Source organism: Cyprinus carpio, chromosome B2 (genome assembly GCF_018340385.1).
Source record: "Cyprinus carpio isolate SPL01 chromosome B2, ASM1834038v1, whole genome shotgun sequence".
Lineage (NCBI taxonomy): Eukaryota > Metazoa > Chordata > Actinopteri > Cypriniformes > Cyprinidae > Cyprinus > Cyprinus carpio.
The window spans coordinates 29,926,099-29,951,252 of NC_056598.1; the positions used below are offsets into that span (position 1 = coordinate 29,926,099).

Here is a 25,154-nt window from a genome sequence, read left to right on the forward strand (position 1 = left end):
TTGGACACTTAAATCACAAAAAAATTTATCTGAATGTGTTTGCATTAAATAATAAAATATCATTTAGAGTAAAGGAGGATGCAGAAACTTACTTTGTAATTAGAAGTTAACAAATCATGAAAAAAATGATGCAAAACAATTATATATATTAATAAAAAAAAAAAAAAAACGATTTCTTTTTCAATCTTTATATCACATTAGCTTGAAGAGTGTGCTATTTGACATTAATAAAAATCTCTCTGAAATTTTTAAGTGCAGTTTCAGTGTCCGAATACTTCACGCAATAAAACAGTTTCTTTATTGTAGCAATCTTCAATGCTTCAAAGCCCTACGTGAACTGAATGTTGGCTCTTTTCTCACTGCGGTTGGTCGGCTGGTCTTACATTTGTTTGAAAGAGTTTCAATATACGGTCTGATTTCTCCAAGTGATTTGTGAAGGGATTTGTGCGCACGCAGGGTGGAGTAGGTGTTTTATGGTTGACATAAACACATGCAGCAGCTCAGATGTGGTCGGCCGACCCGCGTTTCACCTTACCTTCATGTGTTCGGTGCCTGGGAGAAAAACAAATACCAGCACAGCTCTGAAGACACAAAAAGCACGGCATACACAACACAAAACCTCATGCAACATGCAAACTGCATCTGCACAGCATGGCAAAGCACAAGCGCCATGCAACACAGGGTGCATTCAGGTCAGAGAAGCCACTTGTGGCCCAGCGGACCTAGATTTGACCTGGATGACAGATGCTGAACTATTAAAGTTCAATTCTAACTGTTTACTCCTGATATGATCTAATAAGGTTGTGCAAAACAATTAAGCATTGATACTCGCACAATTAATACTTCTCTAGCAAGTATGTCTAACTCCACTGAGATACTGATTCAATAAGCATATTATTTTAAATATATATAAATTGCAAAAACATCGTAAAGTAACTGTGACACTGTGGTGAAACCAGTTGCCACTTTGTGTCAGAAAACAGGAAGTGCTTTGGTAAAAGCTTCTCACTTTTCTAGACCAAAGTGTCATTCTGAGGTCATATTGTCATGATGAGTTTGTAAGGTCACTTTAGTGTACTTCAGGAAGGTTAAAGCCCGTTTAAAACGATCCTAAAGTATTATTCTTACCACGAGAGTCATGATTATTCCAGCTTTGCTGAAGTCGTTTTCAAACTGTATGCTGTTTTCTGAATTATGAAATCATTGAGAGATTCAAAGAAAATACTATTGCACAGGAAAGATGGTGTTAAACTTGTTGCAGAAAACAATGAAGAGCTAAAAAAAATTTTTTTTTTAAACCAAATATGTAACAGACCTGTTTTCAGAGAATGTCTTCAGAGAATCTGGAATTTATTTTATTTTTGTGCCTTATTAGCAAATTGTTATATCCTGTTCAAAGCATAAATGTATTAATTGCTAGTGAGATTTAGTGACAGCTATCGGGGTAAGAAAAATAAGCTGATTTTTATCTTCAACCCTGTTATGGATGAAACAGAAGTTGTGTAAAAATAATGTTTATGAAGAAGGATGCTTGTTAAAACATCAAACAGCTTCCTACTGATTCTAATCAGATTACTGACTACTAAATATAAACTGTATGTGAATTATCAACTGTATGTGAATGCCTCCGCAGAATTTGTGCATCATCATTGCTTTTAATGAAAAGCAAAACTGTTTTGCTCAACCATTTTTTTCCATAGACCTGAAAAGCTTTTTACATTTTGCTGAACTAACTTAAAAAAGTCTGAGGGCCACAAATATAAGCAGAATGGCCCGTCTTTGTTCATGAGTCCAGTTCGATGGAAATCAAAGGTCTGGCTGAAAACAAACCGACAAAGGGTTGCTTCCACAACAGAACTTCCTCTTGTTGCTTCTGTTCAGCCGCATCATCAGTTTTTAAACCGTTCAACTACAGATCAATGCTTTGTTTTCACGTCGCTCCAAGAAGCACCATAAAAGTGTGCTCTGAAGGCGTTTGATAGCAAAGACATTATAGTGCCCAAGTTCTATGGATACTGACTTGTACAAGTTTAGAACAACAAGAGGGTGTATAAATTATGAAATATCTCTTTAGAGGAGTAGTTCACACAAAATTTAACATTTGCTTAAAATGTCCTCACCCTCAGGCCATCCATGCTGTAGATGAATGCCGTCTCATTCTGACGGCACCCATTCACTGCAGAGCATCCAATGATGAGACAGTGATGCAATGCTACATTTCTCCATACCTGATGAAGAAACAAACTCATCTACATCTTGGATGGCCTGGGGGTGAGCACATTTTTAGCACGTTTTCGGTGTAAAGCAGGATGTGACTCTTGCATTAGCATGCGCAGGACAATACAAACGAGCAAAACGGCAGCGCAGGAAGCAGCGATGGCAAATGTCAGGATGAAGCGGATGCAACTACAAACTACAATAGCAGAAACTGGCCAGATGGAGACGATCGGACGGCATGACACTGGACTTACAGCTCTACAGTCTGTGAACGCTGAGGACGGGTTAACCGCAGACTGTAACGTTGAGGACGAGGAGACGGGTCCCCTGTCCACATGTGTCTTTCGAACGGCTGGAGCACCAAACCCTTGACTATGAACCCCTGAACCGCTATTCTTCCCTGAAAGTGTCAAAAAAAAAATCAAAGATGAGACCCACACACCAACAGAACAGTTCAGGTACAGGAAAAGATCATTAAAATCATGAAAAGTGCTGCAGAATTCAGTCAAAAGCAGCTGAACTCTCAGTGTATCTCACATGATTTGAACAACGATTTATCAACATTTAATCAAATGAAAGCATTAAAAAGAGTGATGATTGGTTATTTATCATTGCTGTTTAATATTATGGCTATTTATCAGCAGACAGGACCGATCACATGATTTTGATCAACTAACGAAGACAAGACATCTATATTAAATGCAGCTGCTTTAACAAAGTCCAGTTGCTTTTGTCCAAATTCTGTGATGAACTGGAAGAACAAGACCTTCACAAATTGATTAAAAGGACACCCTTGATATGTGGAAGATGAAAGAAGTGACAGCAATCAAGAAAACTGGAAAAAACATATATATACAGTACAGGTCAAAAGTTTGGAAACATTACTATTTTTAATGTTTTTGAAAGAAGTTTCTTCTGCTCATCAAGCCTGCATTTATTTGATCAAAAATACAGAAAAAAAACAACAGTAATATTGTGAAATTTATTACAACTTAAAAGTAATAGTTTTCTATATTTGAATATACTTTAAAAAAATATTATTTATATTCATGTGATGCAAAGCTGAATTTTCAGCATCATTACTCCAGCACTTCAGTGTCACATGTAACATCAGTCTATCACATGATCATTTAGAAATCATTCTAATATTCTGATTTATTATGAGTGTGGGGAAAACAGTTCTGCTGTCTAATATATTTGATGAATAAAAGGTTTAAAAAGAACTGCATTGCTATTCAAAATAAAAAAAAATAATAATAATATATATTCTAATAATATATTTTCTTTACTATCACTTTTTATCAATTTAACACATCCTTGCTGAATAAAAGTATTGATTTTATTTAAAAAAAGAAAGAAAAAAAAATTACTGCTCCGTCAGGATCAAATTATATTCCATATTCTAACAAGCACAAACCCAAACACTGAGTAAAACAGTACATTAGTGATTATATTCACTTTTTGTGCATTATATTTGCTATTGCATGAAATAAGTATCTTTAAAATAAATAATATTAAATTATATAAATATTAAAATAATCAAAACACTACTAATAACAATAAAAAAATATTTATAATATATAATAATAATATTTATAATCAACATTTCTCTTTCAGTGAGCTCACTGCGATGCATTCTGGGATTGTTTTCTCCACCAAGTATCCATGCGACGCTGCCTTACAATTTGGACAAAATGAGGCATCTTAGAAGTCACTATAATGTTCCTGCCTACCTTTTGGAGCAGACGTTTAATTAACTTGGATTAAACGAGTGCTTTAGATGGTCTGCAGTGGATGACATCTATTAGATCAGATTGAGGATGTTAAAAAAAAGGCACATATTCAGCAGCGGTGCACCAACACCACTGCAAAAGTTTCATTTCTTCAAACTTTGAGCAGAATTCACAAACCTTTAAAAACTGCCAACACCAACCACAACCCACAATAACAACCAAAAAGATTTAAATGAGCTCGACATGAGGTGAATCTCACAAAACCTCTCAAGAACATGCAGCATTTAAATGCATTAGTGTAATGAAATATGTTTTAATATTAAAATTGAATCATAATTGTACAATAAACTTATTTAAATATTTAATTGTGAATTGTGTGAAATATCTGTTGTAATACTTTACATAAAAAATATTGTATTACTGTGATGCTCTTATGATAGTGACAATTAGGAAATATGCATTTAAACTCATTACTGTAATTTTTTTATTTTATATTATATTATTTTATTAGTAAAATTAAAATTGTGAAAATTTTAAATTTAAAAATGTAATTGCATATAAATAATTTTTGAATGCAAAATACCTGTTGAAATGTTTTTAAAAATGTTTTATTAAAACAATTACTGTAATGATCTAATGTGTGTGTGTGTGTGTGTGTATATATATATATATATATATAGATATATAATATATAGATATATATATATATATATATATATATATATATATATATATATAACACATACATATACAGTATAGATATATATATAGATAGATATAAATATACATAAATATGGGCTGTGATTACGTGTCAAACTCATTAATGCAATTAAAAAAATATTTAGTACTAAATTTAAAATAAAGTTGTTTTTACATATTATTGTTTTAAAGTACAGTAAATGCTGAATTACAGAAATGATGACCACTTTTGTGAATAATTGCCAAAACAACAACAACAGCAACAAACAAAACACTAAAAAAAAAAAAAAAAAAAAAAAAAAAAAAAAACATTATTTAGTGGTTAAATGTGTTAAGTAGCTTAAATGTCACAATGCAAAATTCTTCCAAAAATTAGGAAGAATTAAAAATAAACTTTGGGATACAATATGACATATTTATCTTTTCAGGAGATTCACCAGAAAAAGAAATGCATTAAAGAATTAAAGTGCCTAACTAAGGAATGGAAGTAACATTTGCATGTGAAATCTGCACCATTAATATTCTGTATGAAGTTCTCAGAGGATCGTTCAGAGTGCAAACACATAAGAGAAGCCACAAAGGGTCACAGAGATCAGAAACGTACAGCATTTACACCCGAGGAGTGTGAGAACCTGGCATAAACATATTTAGCCAGCCGTGGGAACACTGGTGCTCAGTTTAAGGGTGTGAACCACGAGCTTTAGAGGAACTCACTTCTCTATATCTCTCTCACCACTACACAGGCCTCGTGTGCCATGGAGAGGAAGAGTTTTTTCTTTCTTAACTCAGAGATAGTAGTGAAACTACCAGCGCCGCACCCATGCCCTTTCTGTGCCTGTTATAGCCATAAACACACCGCAAACAACACTAAACAATCCCCTGCAGCAAACACAAGAGAGAATTAGTAGTGTAAACACCTCGCTGTGAAGGTTACGCGCCGGAAGAGTCCTAACGTAAAAGCGCTGAATGCAGAGCGTGAACACGCATGCTGGTGTTACAGGTGACTTCAGTGCATTCATGAGAAAGACTGCAGCTCAGTGTGCAAAACAAACCCATGAGAGTATCTCGCAATTCAGATATTTATCTGAAAATGCATCTGAGCCTGAAACTTACCAATGTGCACACAGACACTTCTCATAACTAAAGATGAATTATACAACCACTATAAGTACAGAGACTCACGTAAAGTGCATACTATCTAGCAAATCTCTTTATAGTTATAAATCTTAATTCTTTATATTGTCACAAAATGCTAATTATATCACCCAGCTGTTAATAAATGAATAAATGTTTTTGGCCAAGTATGAACACAGACTAAATCTAATAATTACCAAATTAATAATTAATAATGAAATAAACAATCACTAAGTATATTCACTCACGTTACGTGATATATACTATATAGCAAATCTATTTATAATTAATAATTATATTTATTTGAATTATTTACAATTCATCCATTTTAATTATTAGTATACTTATAAATTAATATTATTATTTAATAAACAATTAATTATTTTTATACTGATTTTATAAATGTAAAAAATTTATTACTGTGATGATCTAATAATCGTGATAATTTTTGTAATTATTCATTATTGCAATTAAATTATTATTGTTTTATAGTATATACATTTTAATAGTAAAATAAATTAAAATGTAAAAATTTAATTACATTATATAAATTTTTCATGCTCTTCGTGCTCTTTATGTTGATTTTTAATAAAATATTATGTATATAACTCATTATATAGCTAATTACTGTAATGCAAATGTCTTTATTATGTATTTAATTATATATACACATGTAATTATTATTTAATACAATTTTTATAATTTTGCAAAATAAATGTATAATTATATTATTATATATATATATATATATATATATATATATATATATATATATATGATATATATATATATACACACACACAGACATACATACATAAATCAAAAAGCTCTATAAATAAAGTACAATATAAAGTGTTAACAAAATTTTAAATGAAAACAGAATATAGATGTTTACAACTAATGTTAACAAATACAATGTTTAAACAGAATTAATGTTAACAAATGCAACCTTATTGTAAAGCGTTTTACCCAAAAATCTCTGTATTTTCATCATCTGAACGTATTGTCGGACGTATCATTTTATTCCTCGTGTTTGGATTAAAGCATCAGCTACATGTATAAATGGTCACAGAGTCACAGTAGAAGCCGGGTAACCTCTACAGTGCTGATAACGCCGCAGGAAACAGTGATTCACAGCGTCGACCAAAACAGAGGCTGACAACACACCTTGAAGATGTGATTCCGGATTCTCTCGCTCTATATGTGGATGCAGGTCATCAAGGCTGAGTTTACAGGACCTCACACACACACACACACACACACACACACACACACGCACACACACACACACGCACACAGACAGTCATGTTGTGTACACATCTGCACATGTGAAAACACAAACAGACTTTCTCACGAACGCAAATCTTGCAAATACACAAACAAAGCAATCTCTTCTAGGAAAAATACACCCTTATTTACAGTTTTTACCCCAAAATTACATTTTGTCATTATTTACTCAACCTAATGTCATTCACAACCCGAATGTGTCTGACTATAGTACTTGTCAAAATAACGATTTCTAGATGTTTCTAATGAAGTCTCTTCTGCTCACCAAGGCTGCATTTATGTGTTCAAAAATACAGTAAAAACAGTAAAATTGTGAAATATTACAATTGATTCTTCAGAAATCATTCTAATATGTTGATTTGCTGCTCAAGAAACATTTCTGATTATTATCAGTGTTGAAAATATTTATGCAGAAATCATGTTTGGCGTGTGTGTTTTAAATAATGATTTTATTCAGCAAATATGCATTAAATTGATCAGAAGTGACAGTAAAGACATTTACAATATTGCAAAAAAATTCTATTTCAAATGAATGCTGTTCTTTTGAACTTTCTGTTCATCATAGAATCCTGAAAAACTTTTTTTAAACATTGATAATATTAAGAACCATTATTAATAACGGAGCGCCAATATTAATTGAGCAGCAAATCATCATATTACAATGATTTCTGAAGATCATGTGACACTGAAGACTGGAGCAATGATGCTGAAAATTCAGCTGCGCATCACTGGAATAAATTACATTTGAACATATATTTAAATAGGAAATAGTTATTTTAAATTGTAATAATATTTCACTATTTTTACTGTATTTTTGATCAAACAAATGCAGCCTTGGTGAGCAGAAGAGATTTTCCAAACATTTGACAAGTACTGTATATACTTTCATTGAGTGGAAAACACAGCGTGAACACAGAGGAAGGCAAGTCACGCATGTTCTATGGACAAATAAACCTGCAGTGGTCTGCGTGACGCTGCAGCAGCTGAATATCTCATGCCAAGGCGACTCTTATCTTCCCTGTCACAGCTGTCCTACGATGAGCTCACAGCGCACTGATGCGTTTCGATATCGTTGAAATGGGGAAGTGCTTGTCTTTCCATTATCAGACTATCACTCTGCATGATCTGTCATTTTATGGAGTTTGTTTGCGTGTGGTGAAATGTCTGATATGAATTGCAATACTGAAGTCTGAAGGTGTTTATAATTAAAACTTCAGTGATTACTTATAAGAATGCTCCAGTTTCAATAATTCATCAGAACTTAATGCACTTACAGTGGAAGTCTATGGTGCACTGCACTAAACAAATAAGATTTGAAAGTATTGCCAAGGTATGTGACAAGGAGAGCACTTATGTGACATAACTATCCGAAATATTTACCAATGTTGTTATTATTATATTATATATTTTCTAACTAATAATTATAATTCTGTCATATAATTTTTTATAATATTATATTATTATATTTTATAACTAAAACTATTAAACGACGATTTCAAAAAAAAAAAAAAAAAAAATCAAAAAATAAAATTTTAACTTAAAAACAAAAAGTGCTAAAATGATTTGAAAAATTATTAATACTGGAAAAAAATATATATTTAAAAACTAATAAAAATGACAAAAGCCCAAAACAAAATTACTAAAACTTGAACAAAAATTAAAACTGTGAAAAAAAAAAATTATATACATATATTAGTGCTGTCAAATGATTAATCGCATTCAAAATAAACGTTTTTGTTTGCATAATATATGTGTGTGTTCTGTGTATATTTATATATATTACATATACACACATACAGTATATATTTTGAAAATATTTACAAGTTTTTGTTTATATCCATATAACGTATATTATAAATAAATACATTTAATATATAAACATATTTTTCTGAAATATATACATGCATGTGTGTGTGTATTTATATATATAATACATATATTATGCAAACAAAAACTTTTATTTAGGATGCGATTAATCGTGATTAATCGTTTGACAGCATGCAATCATTAATCATTTCACAGCACTAATATATATATATATATATATATATATATATATATATATATATATATATATATATATATATAAATATTTTTTTTTTTTTTTTTTTAGTTAATAATGTTAGTAAATAAAAAAAGTTCTTAAGTACTAAAATTAGAAAATTAGAAACTAAATTAATTGATAAAAAATGACAAAAGCACAAAACAAAAGTGCTACAACTTAAACTAAAATAATAAAAAAATATTAATAATTACTATTATAGTATATAAATAACAATCCTTTTGAATTACATTGGTAAAGTATAACCAGACTCTCATCATATGAGTATTCTCTTAACACTAAAAGGATGATTTTACAATTATACAGCTCAAATAACAATTTTATAAGAAAAAAATTTTTTTGCTGTGGGATGAGTCTGGGCCTGGTTATAGCTGGATGAAGATAACTAGTCTTACAACTCCCTGACATTTCTGCTCAAATTGAACATGTCTAGAAATAATAATAAATCAAGCATACATCATAAAATCAAAAACTCATTCTAAAGATTTCGCTCCAGACATACAGTTCTTAAATTTGGTTACAGATGTCAGCATGTTACACAAAAAGCACTTAATATTATAATAATATTACTACACCAGATAAACATTTCACTCTTCTTCACCGCATAATAAAACCAGTGAGATAAATCACACACACACTCTCAGGCTTATCAGATGAATGTGGTGATCAAATCAGTAAATCTGTTCTCACCGTAAGGAGGCGGCGCTGGTCTCTGCGGCCCGGGTTTTTTGGGAGGAGGCAGCGGGTACGTCGGCTTTCGGCTCTGAGAACATACACAAATCACAAGTCGTCAGAGTTGGGAAAATCAGGGTTTTTGCAGGTTTTATGAAAGTAAATTTAAGACCTTTTTAAGACTTTTTGTGTAAAGAAAACTTAAGGAACACAATTTGTTTTATAAGCAACACTTCGAAGATTGAAAATACAACTTCCAATTTTAACACTGTAAAAAGGTGACGTTCTTCATTATTTTGTCTTGTTCTTTGGTGCAAATGTCTTAAGATTCTTAAATCAAGATAAATGCACTTGACAAGCACAAAGACATAGAATAAGAAGTCTTGTTTTATGTGAAACTGATCAAAATGAAGTGAATTTCTAATGATAAAAGAACAAATACCTGTCAATGGGCTCAGAAAACACTCAATTCTGTTCAATTTCGGAAAAAACAAGACAATAAAAGCATGCTGATCTAAAGATGTTTAGATATCTGTGCCAGAAAAGAAGACAAAAATACTAAGGAAGATTTTTATGTTTTGCAAATCATGCAACATTTAATGCAGTGACTTAATGCATTTAAGACTTTCTGTTCTGATTTAATTTGTGGAGGGGTTAATAAAGACATTTTAAGACCTTTTTAAGTTATACTGTATAGCGGTGAATGGAAACTACAACAAATATAATGAACACTATGAACACTTCAAACTGAATTATGCTAGATTACTACATGAACATTGCATTAATTGCATTTTTTTGCATGTCAGTTGCATCAATATCAGTTCATTTTACACATTTAAGGTACTTTATTGTGTGTAAAAGATTTTAATCTATTCTATTCTTTGCTTTTATACCTCTGTTGCAATCATTTTATGATTAAAAAAAAAAAAAAAACCTTTTTATGCAAAGCACTTTGAATGATCATTTTGCATGAAATGTGCTGTATAAATAATCCTGCTTTCTTGCTAAAATTGTCTTTAAAATCATTTAATATTTCATGCATCACACCTGAAACGGAAGGTGAGGTCGGGGTTATTGCATTGTGGGATACGGTGATCCATGCAATGTGTTTTGGCTGTATAACTTGTATAGCAGATCATTCAGATTATATTCCATGAATATAAACAGTTCACATGCTGCTGCTTATAGTGTGAATAATGCACACTACAAAACAGGACAAGCAATATGCCATTCATTTAACAAATTTTGAGTAATCTCGACTTCAGTTTCCCAAATGCATGCTGATTAGTGTAAACGAGTTGAGCTTGCATTGATCTGGATGAACTATAGTAGATTTCTCTTTTGAACATACCTTTGACATTTGAGAGAAATCAGCAAAACCACCTTTCCCTCCAAAAGAGTCGCTACCGAAAGGGTCTGACGCAGCAAACGGGTCTGTTTATGAAAGAGAGAAAGCACAAGCAAATGATTAGATGGAAACATCTAGTAACACGGCCGCTGCAAATGCTCAGTTCTGTCCGTTTGCTGAACAGCGCGGCACAAACACAGGTGCTATTTTAAGAGAGCGGCTTGTATGTGGCCAGTGTTTCTCATTTTTCCATGACTTTCAGCTCCTGAAAAGCACACGTTTTGTTTTCCATCTGCAGCTTTTTTTGGCTTCCATCTGTGACGTATGTTTCTGATGAACTAATGACGACGTTATGAAGGAGTCATACAGTTGAGCTATATCTTATGTCTTAAGATAACTAATAAATGACAAAAAAAAAGAAAGAAAGAAAGAAAAAAAAAATCACAAAAATATTTTACTATCACCGAGATATTATTAGATTTTATTATTTTAAATCAGTTTTTATTTTTATATTTTCCATTTAAATTTTAACTAAAGTTTTAGTAATTTAGTGTTTTTGTAATTTGTAATTAGTGATATATTTAATTTTTAGTTTCAGTTAACTATAATACCTCTGGGTGCAACTTCTATGAATGAAATTAATCTAAATTAATCCAAAATTAAAATAGAAAGAAATAGAAAAATATTTATTATTTTTTTGCTTTCATGTTTTCGAATTCCAAACTAAACATTTTCAAACTAAAACCTTTTCTCTTTTTATTTCCAGCCTGTATCCTGTAAATAATCAATTAAATCTAATAATGTTCACTATCAAATATTTCAAATGTTTGGGGTCATTAAGATTTTTTTAATGGTTTTGAAAGAGTCTCTTCTGTTCATCAAGGCTGCCATTATCGGATCAAATATACAGTAAAAACAGTAATATTGTGAAAAAATATTACAATTTAAAATAGCTGTTTTCTATATGAATACCAGTTAAAATGTAATTTATTTCTGTGATGTGCAGCTGTATTTTCAGCATCATTACTCCAGTCTTCAGTGTCACATGATCTTCAGAAATCATTCTAATATGATGATTTGCTGCTCAAGACACATTTCTGGTCAGTGGACCGAAATGTTGCTTATGATAAACTTCAATATTTAGCAAGTATAGATAATGTGCAGGATTGCATCTTTTTATGAACAGAAAGTTCACAAGAACAGCATTGATTTGAAACAGCAAAATTATAAATGCCTTTACTGTCACTTCTTCTGAGACTTGTTACATCCAAAGAAACGCTTCTTAAAATTACAATTACCTACAAAAGCTAGAGTTCTAAAGGTAAACAACAAGAACGACCCAATTATGAACACAGACGAAGTTATGAAGGAGGAAAGAAGTGGGTATGTTTGCTGTGAGAAAGCTGAGCTAGTAAAACGCGGGTGAGCTTCCTGCGTGCATCTGTAAGTGTGAGACCACTAACAGCTCCGAACACACTCTCTAGTGTTCCCGTAAAAAGAGTTATTTCAGGAGCACGTCAGTCTGCGTGTTTCCCATAAATTAACCCCGCTTCCTCCGACGGGACGCGCAGAAAGAGCTTACCTGTTCAGCGTGAGCAGGGCAGAAACAGAGAGAGAGAGAGAAGACAGCTGTGTGGATTCCTGACACTTTTCCGTTACGCTTAGCCACAAAGCGTTCCCTGTTCTGACGGGACTATTTTCGGAAGGCCTGTAGCTAAACGTGTACGTAAAAGCACTATTAATAGATTCATGCCTCAGGAAATTTTGAAGCAATGCCTCAAAATAAACACTGACTTCTACTTTTTAAAAATACATACACATACATAATATATAAGTTACTTTTTCAAAAAAGTAATGGCAGTTACTTTGTTTTCCCATTTATTGACCGACAAGTCTCTTGTCCCCATATTTGGAGAAATTGGAAGTACAGAGGTGTTGTGTGCACTGTGTGAACAAGATGTACAGTAGTTCTAGACTAAATGTGAATGTGCATTAATTCCTCCCACTCACAAAAAACAGATTTAGTATTCATCAAAATTAAAAGCAAACTCAGAATATGACGCAAACCTGCAATAATTAAATGTTAAATAACACAAATGTATCTAATCCCATTTTATTAACCAATGTCTTTGCTGCTGACCTCTGATGATCCAGTTCAATTATACTAATAAGCAAAAATGACTTCAGATAAACTAACTATTGTACTTCATTGGTTTTTTATTGCTGAAGAGTGTTGGACCTTCTTCTCCTGTGTTCTACTGTACAGACGTGAATTTACTTTTCCTTCAGCCTGAGGTTTATTCATCACACTTTTTGGTGTGAAACGGCTTTTAAATTCGCTATAAATAGAAATTCTTATATTAAAAACAATCAAGCCCTGCTCATATTTAAAAAGTAACACGAAAGTAATGTAACGCACTACTTTCCATAAAAAGTAACTAAGTAACGTATTTAGTTACTTTTTTAGGGAGTAACGCAATATTGTAATGTATTGCTTTTAAAAGTTACTTTCCCCAACCAAACACTGTATAATGGATATATATATATATATATATATATATATATATAAAAATATATATATATATATACACATACATATACAGTACAGGTCAAAAGTTTGGATTTTTAATGTTTTTGAAAGAAGTTTACACAAAAAAAAAATCATGCATTTATTTGATCAAAAATACAGAAAAAAAAATTTAATATTGTGATCTATTTATTACAATTTAAAAATAATTGTTTTTAAATTTATTATACTTTCAATTATCATTTATTTCTGTGATGCAAAGCTGAATTTTTTTAGGATCATTATCACATGATCCTTTAGAAATCATTCTAATATGATGATTCCATTATCAAAGTTGGAAAACAGTTCTGCTGCTTAATATTTTATCAGAACATGCTATAATAAAAAAAAAAAATAAAAAAAAAAAAAAGTAAAAAAAAAAAAGAAAGAAAAAAAAAAGAAGCTAATGTTTTTAAAATATAAATTTTTGTAATAACAATATACACTACTGGTCAGTAATTTGGGGTTCAGTAATTTTTTTTTTCTTCTTTTTTAAATAAAATCAATACTTTTTATTCAGCAAGGATGTGTTAAATTGATAAAAAGAGATAGTAAAGAAAAATATATTATTAGAATATATATTATTAGATTTTTTTTGTATTTGAATAAAGGCAGTTGTTTTTTTTAACCTTTTATTTCATCAAAACTATATTAGACAGCAGAACTGTTTCCCAACACCTCATAATAAATCAGAATATTAGAATGGATTTTAAATGATCATGTGATAGACTGGATGTTACATGTGACACTGAAGGCTGGCGTAATGATGCTGAAAATTCAGCTTTGCATCACAGGAATAAATTATTTTTTTATTTTAAAGTATCATTCAAATAGAAAACTATTATTTTAAGTTGTAAAATAATATTTCACAATTATTACTGTTTTTTTTTTTTTCTGTATTTTTGATCAAAATATAATGCAGGCTTGATGAGCAGAAGAGCCTTCTTTCAAAAACATTAAAAATAGTAATGTTTCCAAACTTTTGACCTGTACTGTATATATATATATATATATATAAGTATATATATATATATATATATATGTATGTATAGTGCTGCTTGAAAGTTTGTGAACCCTTTTCTAATTATCTATATTTCTGCATAAATATGATCCAATTGACCTGATAGTAGACAAAGAGAACCCAATCCAACAAATGAGACAAAAACATTTTCATTTATTTATTGAGAAAAATGCCCCAGTGTTACATTTCTGTGCGGTGCAAAAGTATGTGACTCTTTGCTTGCAGCATCTGGTGTGACCCAATTTTGCAGCAATAACTGCAGGTAATGTTTCTTGTAACTGCTGATCAGTCTTGCACAACATCTTGTATTCGTTCTAACTCATTCCTCAGTACAGAACCACTTCAGCTGTGATGTTATGGGTTTCCTCCAGTGAACTACTTGCTTCAGCTCCTTCCACAACATTACAATTGAATTAAGCTCCAGACTCTGACTCAGTCATTCCAAAACATTAACTCTGTCCTTCTTTGACCATCCTTCGGTAAAATGACTTGTGTACTAGGGGTCACTGTCTTGCTGCTCGGCCCAGTTTCTCTTGAGACTCAGTTCTCGGACAGATGTCTTGACATTTTCCTTCATTTCCTTCACAGATGGGATAAGGTTCTTATGCTGGAATGCAATGTGTTCTTTTCTCCAAACAGAACACTTCTTATATAAACAAATATATCTGTCCAGAAAACATTTCTCCAGTATTCTTCTGGCTTGTCCACATGATCTTTAGCAAACTGCAGATGGCCAGCAATGATCTTTTTGGATGCACCATGCACACCATGGTTGCTCAGTGTTCTCCTGATGGTGGACTCGTGAACATTAGCCAATGTGAGAAAGGCCTTTAGCTGCTTAGAAGTTACCCTGGGTTCCTTTGCAACCACACAGACTATTACAAGTCTTGCTTTCGGACTTTTGGAGTGATCTTTGTTGGTCGACCGCTTCTGCATTACCTCCATTTCTACACAATCTGTCTGACTGTGGATTTATGGAGTCCAAACTCTTTAGAGATGGCTTTGAAACCTTTTCTAGCCTGATGAGCAACAACAACTCTTTTTCTGAGATCCTCGGAGATCTCCTTTGTTCGTGCCATGATTCACTTCTGCAAACATGATCATACTTTCATAGATCCCTGTTCTCTAAACAAAACGACACCTGATAGTCATTCCACAGTTTGAAAAAACACCTCTGAACAGATGGACTCTAATTTCACCCTTAAATTATAGAGGTTCACATACTTTTGCACCGCACAGAAATGTATCACTGGGTAATTTTTCTTAATAAATAAATAACACAGTTAATGTTTTTGTCTCATTTGTTTGATTGGGTTCTCTTTGTCTACTTTCAGGACAAATCTGATGATGAATTGGGTCATATTTATGCAGAAATATAGAAAATTGTAAAGGGTTCTGAATAAATAATCTCTCCATTGATGTATGGTTTGTTAGGAGGACAATATCTGGCTGAGATACAACTATTTGAAAATCTGGAATCTGAGGGTGCAAAAAATCTAAAATACTGAGAAAAATCACCCTTTAAAGTTGTTCAAATGAATTCTTTAGCAATGCATATTTTACTAATCAAAAATTAAGTTTGATATATTTACAGTAGGAAATTTACTAAATATCTTCATGGAACATGATCTTTACTTAATATCCTAATGATTTTTGGCATAAAAGAAAAATCAATAATTTTGACCCAAACAATGTATTTTTGGCTATTGCTACAAATATACCCCAGCGACTTAAGACTGGTTTTGTGCTCCAGGGTCACACACACACACACACATATATATATATTTTCCTATATATATATATATATATGTATGTATGTATGAAATATTTGTGTTTTAACCCTTCATATACCAAAATATACTTCAAAATGGGCAAGAAAATAAATTTCCAATCTTACAGTAGCCTACATTTAGACCCAATGCAAATGTGGCTAGAATAATAGAATATTTTATAAAATTATATATATTATATATATATATACATACACACACACACATACACTAAATGTAAACGTTATTACTGTGTCCAACCAAAAAGAGGATTTATGTGTTATTAAAGCTGCATCATGAGACTGTATGATTATAATTATTCCACTGTCTTCATTAACTTCACTACTGAAGTGTTACTTAAGTGTTTGTGTAAAAGCTGGTTCTTACGACACTATCTTTGATCTACTCTCTGAATCATGCATCATTCTAGTACTAAGAAGACCAACTAGCTTCCTCTAACAGACGAAGAGACGAAAAGATAAGGAGATGATGAACAACAACGAACAAAGAGACGTGGCGCAACATCACTTACCATATTTTATCTCTAAACAGATAATTTTTTGATGTGTCAAATGATTACACACTACTGGTCAAAAGTTTGATATTCTTAATGTTCTGCTCACCAAGGCTTTATTTTTTATTTTTTATCAAAAACAGTAAAAACAGTATATTGCTACAGAACTTTTTTTGAATGCATTTTAAAATGTGATTTATTCCTGTGATGCAAAGCTGAATTTTCAGCATCATTATTCCAGTCTTCAGTGTCACATGATCCTTCAGAAATCATTCTAATATGCTGATCTGCTGATGCTAAAAATGCAGCTTTGATCACAGAAATAAATTACATCTCAACACACATTCACACAGAAAACTGCTATTTGAAATTGTAATAATATTTCACAATATTACTGTATTACTGTATTTTTGATCAAACTAATGTACAGAAGATACTTCTTTCAAAACCATCAAAAAAATCTTAATTATTCCAAGCTTTTGGAACTGTACTTTGAATACTAGCCTAGTTTAATAACTCATCTATGAGTAATCTATTGTTATTCTGACTTCCTGAACACCGTGATCTGTTTGATGAACAATAATGAGGATGGTTAGTGAATGCACACCTTACCTGACTCTTTAGGTTTGGGACTCATCGGTGTCTGGTTGATTCTTCTGCTGAAGGGACTGGCCTGTGAGAGAGAGAGAGAGAGAGAGAGACCACAGGGCATCATGGGAATGACAGAGCACTAACCGTACATTATGACAGGTTTCTCAGAACATTACCCAAAATATCATCTCACACGCTGCCACACGCAAGCTCTCCAGGAGAAGAATTTACTTGTGTTTGATTTAACACTTTAAATGCAAAAAAAACTAAATCAAACTTCTGATCCGATTTCAGATTTTCAACTTTTTCATAAACATATTTTATCATGCTTTCGCTTATTTTAGCTACTTTTCAAATGTCTTTAACATGCTTAGATTTCACCCTCGTCCCAGATGCAGAGATTCAATAATAAAACATAAAATCGTCATTACATAAAAAAAATTAAAAAATAGCAAAATAATAATTTCCATCTATATCAATATGCATTGTGTGAGAATCATGAAAACACAAAAACACACCATCACCTCAAGAAAAAAAGTAAAACTCTATCATTCTCCAGATATTCAACTCATATTAAAATCAATTAAAATCAACACATCAGACACGTAATAATTGTATAACATTCAGCCAAAATAAACATATAACATGGCCTCAGATTCCCAGTATTTTTTATTTTACCTTGAACTGACTTGAACTCTCACCAAAGGGATCAGAATTAGCAAACGGGTCTTTGAACAGGTCGCTCTGCTGGAACGGATCTCCTCCAAACGGATCGGCTGGAGAACAACAATTCACACGCAAACCTCAAAAACACTGTTTAATCGTTCAGAAACCATTTCATCAGTACTTCTTCTTACATCCAGCCTTTATAAGAGAAGTCACGCTTAAGTGTCTGTCATTACATTTAGATAAAATATCAATGATACAAGTTTACTCTGCAAACAAACAAGCATCTTTTTTTATTTCTGACATTAAAATAAAAAAAGGTATTTGCAACTTTTTATCTAATAATTCTTGCAATTTCGAGTTTTAATCCAACAATTCAGATTTTTTTATTTGCTATTCTGATTTTTTTAAATATATATATATATATATAAATTCTGACTTTTATCTCGCAAATCAGATTTTTTTTTTCTGAATTCTTTGTTTACATAATTTAGTTGCATTTTAGTGCATTTAGTTGCACCAATAAAATAAATAAAAAAGGATATGTGCAACATTTTCTCTCAATTATCTCACAATTCTGGCTTCATATCACGTAACCTTGATTTTTTTCTCAGAATTGCATTTTAATTAAATTTTTTAATCAAAAAGTATGTCTAAATTAAAATCATGAAGCTTACATAATTTAAAAACAATTCATAAAAAAAAAAAAAAAAAAAACTGCCCTTTTTTTTTCTTGAAATAGGTTTCATTTTTACCAAATTTAGAGTTTTGCATTTGAATTTTTCTGGATTGTATTTGAATGGTTTAATTTAATTATCAATCAAAAAGTGTGCCTAATTAATTGAATTATCTTGTACTTTAGACTTTTTTCTGATTATCGTGAGATATAAACTCTGAATTGTGCATCCAGGTCTTTCCATCCAGCATTTTTTATGCAATATCCCAAAATTTGCATGACAGCAGGAGGATGGAAACAGTTACTGAGCGTGAACTGAATGTGTTTGATGCATGAAGGCAGATGAAAGCCCACCTTTATTGAAGGGGTCACTCTTGAAGGGGTCTTCGCTCTGGAAGGGGTCTACGTTTAGGCCTTGAGAGCCGCTACTGTTAAACATGGCCATCCTGGACTTAACCAGTGAATCCTCCTGAAACACACACAGCATTCAGCTCGTGTTTGCTCTGCTCCTCTGACTGCGGGGAAAATATTATCATTGTAATGAGTATGAAGAGGGCATCGTTCAGCTCTGGAGGCCGCCGGGCCGCGTCTTCATTTCCTGCGCTGGATCATCTGACGTCAGACGGCACAGAAAGAGTGAAGCGTTTGACAGTGGGCCAGTGTGTGGCGTAATTACATGAACAATAACAAGAGTAAAGGCACTCAGACGGACGTGTGTGTGTGTGTGTGTGTGTGGTGTAGTGTGGTTTCCTTTAACCTTTCGGTGGAAGGCCAAGCTGAAGTTAATTTAAATGAGAACAAACATGTGGACTGAAACATAATAAGACCAAACATTCAAACCATATTCCCTTCACAGTTTAAGGATTATTAAAAGTTCAAGAAGGTGTTTTACTGTAAAGGTGATTTCTACTGTCTGTATTAACCCTTTGTTTTTACTAAGGCAGTTAGTAAATTACTGCTCAATTAGTAAAAACAAACAGGTTGACAGTAAATAGACAGAGTTTCCAAACCTTTCTGACTATGACTTTTCCATCATTCATTATTACTGGATAAGGTAACGACTGGATAAAATCTTTTCACAGAGATTTTTAGCCAGTAAAATACTTTTAGTTTCCATGATTACATTTCCATGTTTTTTTAGAGGACTGGAAAACACAATGTAAAAATTCCAGGTTTTTTATGAACGATGGGACGGAAAAGTGTCATTTTATTTTAGTCACAGGTTATTACTTTTGACTAATGTTTCTTTTAATTTAGTCATTGTTTCACCCTATTGAATAATTTTTGTCTTGCTTTTTGTCAATTTTAATATTGTTATTGCTAACAAAAACTATTGAAAATAAAAAGTGTTCAGTAATTGAAATGTAGGTGAACTGAAATAAAATATAAATATTTGGGGAGAAAAAAAATTAGAAATCTTGCTGTGGCAAATAACTAAAATAATATATGTTTAAGTTAAAATACTAAAATTATTAAAACTGAAATAAAAATAAAGTTAAATAAAATTTTAACTAAAATTCAAATGAAAAGTAAAAATGCAAAAATAAAAGCTAATGTAAAATATTAATAAATACTATGTAAATAATGATGAAATAACACGTCAAAGGAAATTACTAAAAAAAAAAAGCACTAAATAAGTATTAAAACTAAATGTGTACAAATGTAAGACCAAATGTTATCAAATTTAAACTTTAAAAAAAAATTAAAACGTTTAATAATTTAAACAAAAATGGTCATTGCTACAAATAAACAACTAAAAGCTTCGTCATCACAATTTCAAAAACATTTGTCTTTTCCTGTATATTTAGTCAAGATTTTATCAGTATTATTTAATTTAGTTTAAAATGGCACATAATTTTATCTGTTAAAACTAAAACTATTAAAAATCATTTTCGTTCATTTAAATAGTGCTGAGATCAAATAAAATATAAATATTCAATTAAAAACTTAAAGATGAAAAAACTCAAGTTGTTGCTATGGCATCGAACTTAAAGGGATACTCCACCCCAAAATGAATCTTTTGTCATTATTCACTTGTCATTATTCATCTCCGGAACTCAATTTAAGATATTTTGGATGAAAACCGGGAGGCTTGTGACTGTCCCATAGACTGCCAAGTTGAACCAAGTAGTCACAAGCCTCCTGGTTTTAATCCAAAATATCTTAAATTGTGTTCCGAAGACAAATAATGACAAGTGAATAATGACATTTAGTTACATTTTGGGGTGGAGTATCCCTTTAAGTACAAAAATTACTCAAACTAAAACTGAAAAAATAAATATAGAAATATAAATAGGTTAAAACTTATAAAAAAGGACTAAACTAAAATGTTTACGAACAACTATAATATACAACTAAAAGCTGAATAAACCTAAAACTAATCTAAAAGCTTAGTTTTAAAAACTCCTGGAATTTCTATGACCACGAGGAACCCTGTTATTCATAAACAGCTAAATATGTAGATCTGGGTACTATTTGCTTGGTTTCACTCAGGTCACACATTTGTCCACTCAAGTTGAAACAACCTGGAAAATCTACTTAGACTGAAACCTTTGGAGCAATTTTGCCAGGCAACTTTTTCTGAGCAGTGCAGCTTGGGCACTTTCCCACTGAGAATGGCTAACAAATTTATATCTGGATACTTTAAATCAGTCGTAGGCCCTGTGTCTCACCTAGTGGTCTATTGATGCCAACATTAACCAAAGCTGCCCAGCAATATTGCTCAAAAAGTTGCCTAGAGTTCAACATACACATACACCTGTGTCTCTCAAAATCAGGTACGCTTCAGTCCATGCTGAGTGACCCCTGACCTTGGCGTCTGCGGTGGAGCTCTCCTCAGCGATGAGCTGGTCCAGTACGGTCAGGCTGGTCGTGCTGTCGCTCAGAGCTTTGCTGTAGCGCTCGATGGCGTTATTGAGCTCCCGCTGAACCTCCTGGATCTCACTGAGCTCACTGCGTGTCTGAGGGAACACGTTCACAACCCAGACGTCACTTTACACGACTTTACTGCAGACACTTCAAGAAAGAATATTAGAATATTACACATAATTGTGACCCTGTGCACAAAACCAGTCATAAGGGTCAATTTTTCGAAAATGAGATTTATACGTCATATGAAATCTGAATAAATAATCTCTCCATTGATGTGTGGTTTGTTAGGAGGACAATATTTGGTTGAGATACAACTATTTGAAAATCTGTAATCTGAGGGTGCAAAAAAAATCAAAATATTGAAAAAACCACCTTTAAAGTTGTCCAAATGAAGTCCTTAGCAATGCATATTACTAATCAAAAATTAAGTTTTGATATATATATATATATAAAAATACAAAATGTTTTCATGGAACATGATCTTTACTTAATATCCTAATGATTTTTGGCATAAAAGAAAATTCAATAATTTTGACCCATGCAATGTATCGTTGGCTATTGCTACAAATATACCCCAGAGACTTAAGACTGCTTTTGTGCTCCAGGGTCACATTTATGTATTCTGAAATAAATCACAGCTATCTGGACACTGGGGTTACAAATAATGATGTAGTTTGGATTTCACTGATTGATTTTCACACTATGTACTGCAAGGTGTTTGATATGCTGAAATGAGATATTGCAGTTTCTTTATTTTTATTTCTTTATTTCTTCTGAAATGTTGTTATTCCGATTACATGTATTTTTTTGGTAATATGTAATTTGCAAAAAATCACAGCATTCTCAATTTAACATCACCTGTAGTGTCGTATTGCAATTATAAAAAAGATTCAGGACGCAAATGTCCAATTAAAATCTTTTGAAAAATATTTTCAGGAATTTTGTCGTTTGGTATTTAAATATTAATGTATAAGCATTGCTCTCTGAAAGGTTGAATTGAAATGTATTTTTGGTATCAAATGTGCAGTGGATTTACATTTATTTATAATTTTGAGCCAGACTAAAATCCTAATCCTAAACAAGAGCAAAGATTAACAAATTAACAAAAATGCACAAAAAAAAAACTATATTTGACAATTTCAGATTAATACAAGACAAAAATTCAAAACATTGTCTATTTATATTATAAAATGTGCAGTTTTAGTATCACTGAATAATAAATATTTTGTATTATAAATATTTTCAATTTTAATTAAAGTTTTAGCAAATTTGTATTGTGTTTTTTGTCACTTTTATGAGTTTTTAAAGCATCTATATATTTATTTTAATTTTTATTCCAGTAAAATTTTATTCAGCACATTAACTTAAACTAAATAAAACATGAGAAATATTGCCTTGCCTTATATATATATATATATATATATATATATATATATATATATATACATACATATACAAACAATAAATTTATTATTATTAATTTTTATTATTTTTTTAATTATTTTATTACATTTATTATTATTATTTTTTTTTTAAATTAATTTTATTATTTTATTCAGCTAATGTTTATTTTAAGTAATATTAAGTAACTAAACGGTCCGTAAAATATGTTTAACAGTCACAGGAGTTTGACAAAGAAGGCATAATAATGGTTCTTTGTCTTTCAGTAAATAATCACGTGTAAATCTTGAATGACCTGAAGGGCACCGGGTAAAAACAGCGTGATCGATGTGTGTGGGATACGTGTTGGTGTGTGAGACCTGGTCCATCTCGTCCTGCGATGTCTTCAGCAGTTTGAGGATGCTGTCCAGCTTGGCTTTCCCAGCATGCAGACTCTCCTCCAAACGCTGCTCCTCTTGTTCCATACAGTACAGGTCCGTCTTCGTTCTGCTCACCTCCTTCTCCTGCATCTGAGCGTCTGACTCCTGAGACAGGATCTGCGTCTGCAGCGATGTGATCTACACACACACACACACACACACACACACACACACAATCAAACGCTGTGAATGATTCAGTCACTAATATACGAGAACCAACACGCTTGTTTTAGACGCTTGGTTTTCAGCATAAAGTCATTCAAACCATATTTCCTTCATAGTTTAATCATTACTCCAATACAACTTGCATTAGAGATTTACATTACTGTAATCTAAAAGTTATAGATTATTAATGTTTTTACTAAGGCAGCTAATAAATGACTTCAAATGCATTTGTAAAAACAAACGGGAAACATGTTTACAGGAAATACACTGATATGCAGGGTTTCCAAACTCACTAGCACAACTTTTCCCATCATTATAAGGAAAAATCACTTTCCAGAGCACTTTTACAAAAGACAGATTTTAAGCTAATTAGATATTTTATAGTTTCCATGATTAAACTTCCATGTTTTTTTCAAAGCCTCGAAATGGCAATGTAATTGTTCCAGGTTTTAAACATTGGGAGGCCTGTTTAACGGAAACAGTTTTACTTTAGTCACATTTGTGTTTTGACAAATGTAGTTCATATTTAGTTATATTTTGAAAAATGTTCTATTTAAAATCAATTTTGTCCATCATTTCAAATTATTAAAACTAAAACAAAAATAAATCAAAGCTAAACCGAAATATAAATACTGGATGAAAAACTTTAAAAACTCAAGTAAAACTGAAAGAAGCTTAAGTTGACGTACTAAAATGACTAAAACTTAAACTAAATATAATAAACTAAATACATAAAAAATAAAAATGAATACAAATGGCAAAAAGCACATAAAATTACTAAAACAAAATTAAAAACTCAAAATATGAATAAATACTACGATGACCTATAGACTGAAAAAAAAAAACTGGTGAATGGAAATTAATCATATATACAATTTTGAATAAAATGTACATAAAAAAATTGCTAAATAAATAAAATAAAAAACATTTATTCTTTAATTTAAATAAAAATGGTCAGTGCTACAAATAGACAGCTATAATATACAGCTAAAATCTTTTCTGTCTTCTGTGCAAACTCAAATCGAGCGCGTCTCACTTTCGTGTTCTCCTCCTGCCACTTGTTCTTGGTCTCGTCCAGCGTGCTCTCCAGTTTGGCTCTCTGCTGCTCCATCTCACGGAGTCGCTCCTGAGCGTCCCGTTTCTGGTGCTCCAAATCCTGAAGGCCCACGTTTTCACGCTCCAGGTCTCTCTGCACCTCCTGCAAACAATCAGCATTTCAATGAAGTATAATTGGACTTTTAAGACACTTTTACAGTGTCTTGAGCCTCCTTTTTTCTTTAAATGTGTGGAAAAGAGCAGTGTGTGAAATAATATAATAAACTCAAATCAGTGTTTCATTTCCA

The 25,154-nt window shown here is 31.7% G+C and overlaps 1 protein-coding gene across 4 annotated transcripts in view; it reads right to left on the reverse strand.

Annotated features, from left to right (window-relative positions):
• LOC109090028 (epidermal growth factor receptor substrate 15-like 1) overlaps positions 1–25,154 on the reverse strand; it is a 37,729-nt gene that overhangs the window by 3,746 nt on the left and 8,829 nt on the right. For 2 of the 4 annotated variants that reach the window (XM_042719073.1, XM_042719074.1), the window contains exons 15-23: positions 24,848–25,009; positions 23,587–23,784; positions 21,766–21,915; positions 19,310–19,424; positions 18,292–18,389; positions 17,635–17,695; positions 11,156–11,238; positions 9,823–9,895; positions 2,472–2,617 (exon numbers count right to left, since the gene is read on the reverse strand). In XM_042719073.1, the coding sequence (XP_042575007.1) occupies positions 2,472–2,617; positions 9,823–9,895; positions 11,156–11,238; positions 17,635–17,695; positions 18,292–18,389; positions 19,310–19,424; positions 21,766–21,915; positions 23,587–23,784; positions 24,848–25,009 (1,086 nt within the window). Of the gene's footprint in view, positions 1–535; positions 553–2,471; positions 2,618–9,822; positions 9,896–11,155; positions 11,239–17,634; positions 17,696–18,291; positions 18,390–19,309; positions 19,425–21,765; positions 21,916–23,586; positions 23,785–24,847; positions 25,010–25,154 lie in introns of all 4 variants that reach the window. The other 2 variants (XM_042719075.1, XM_042719076.1) reach the window with 2 other exon arrangements.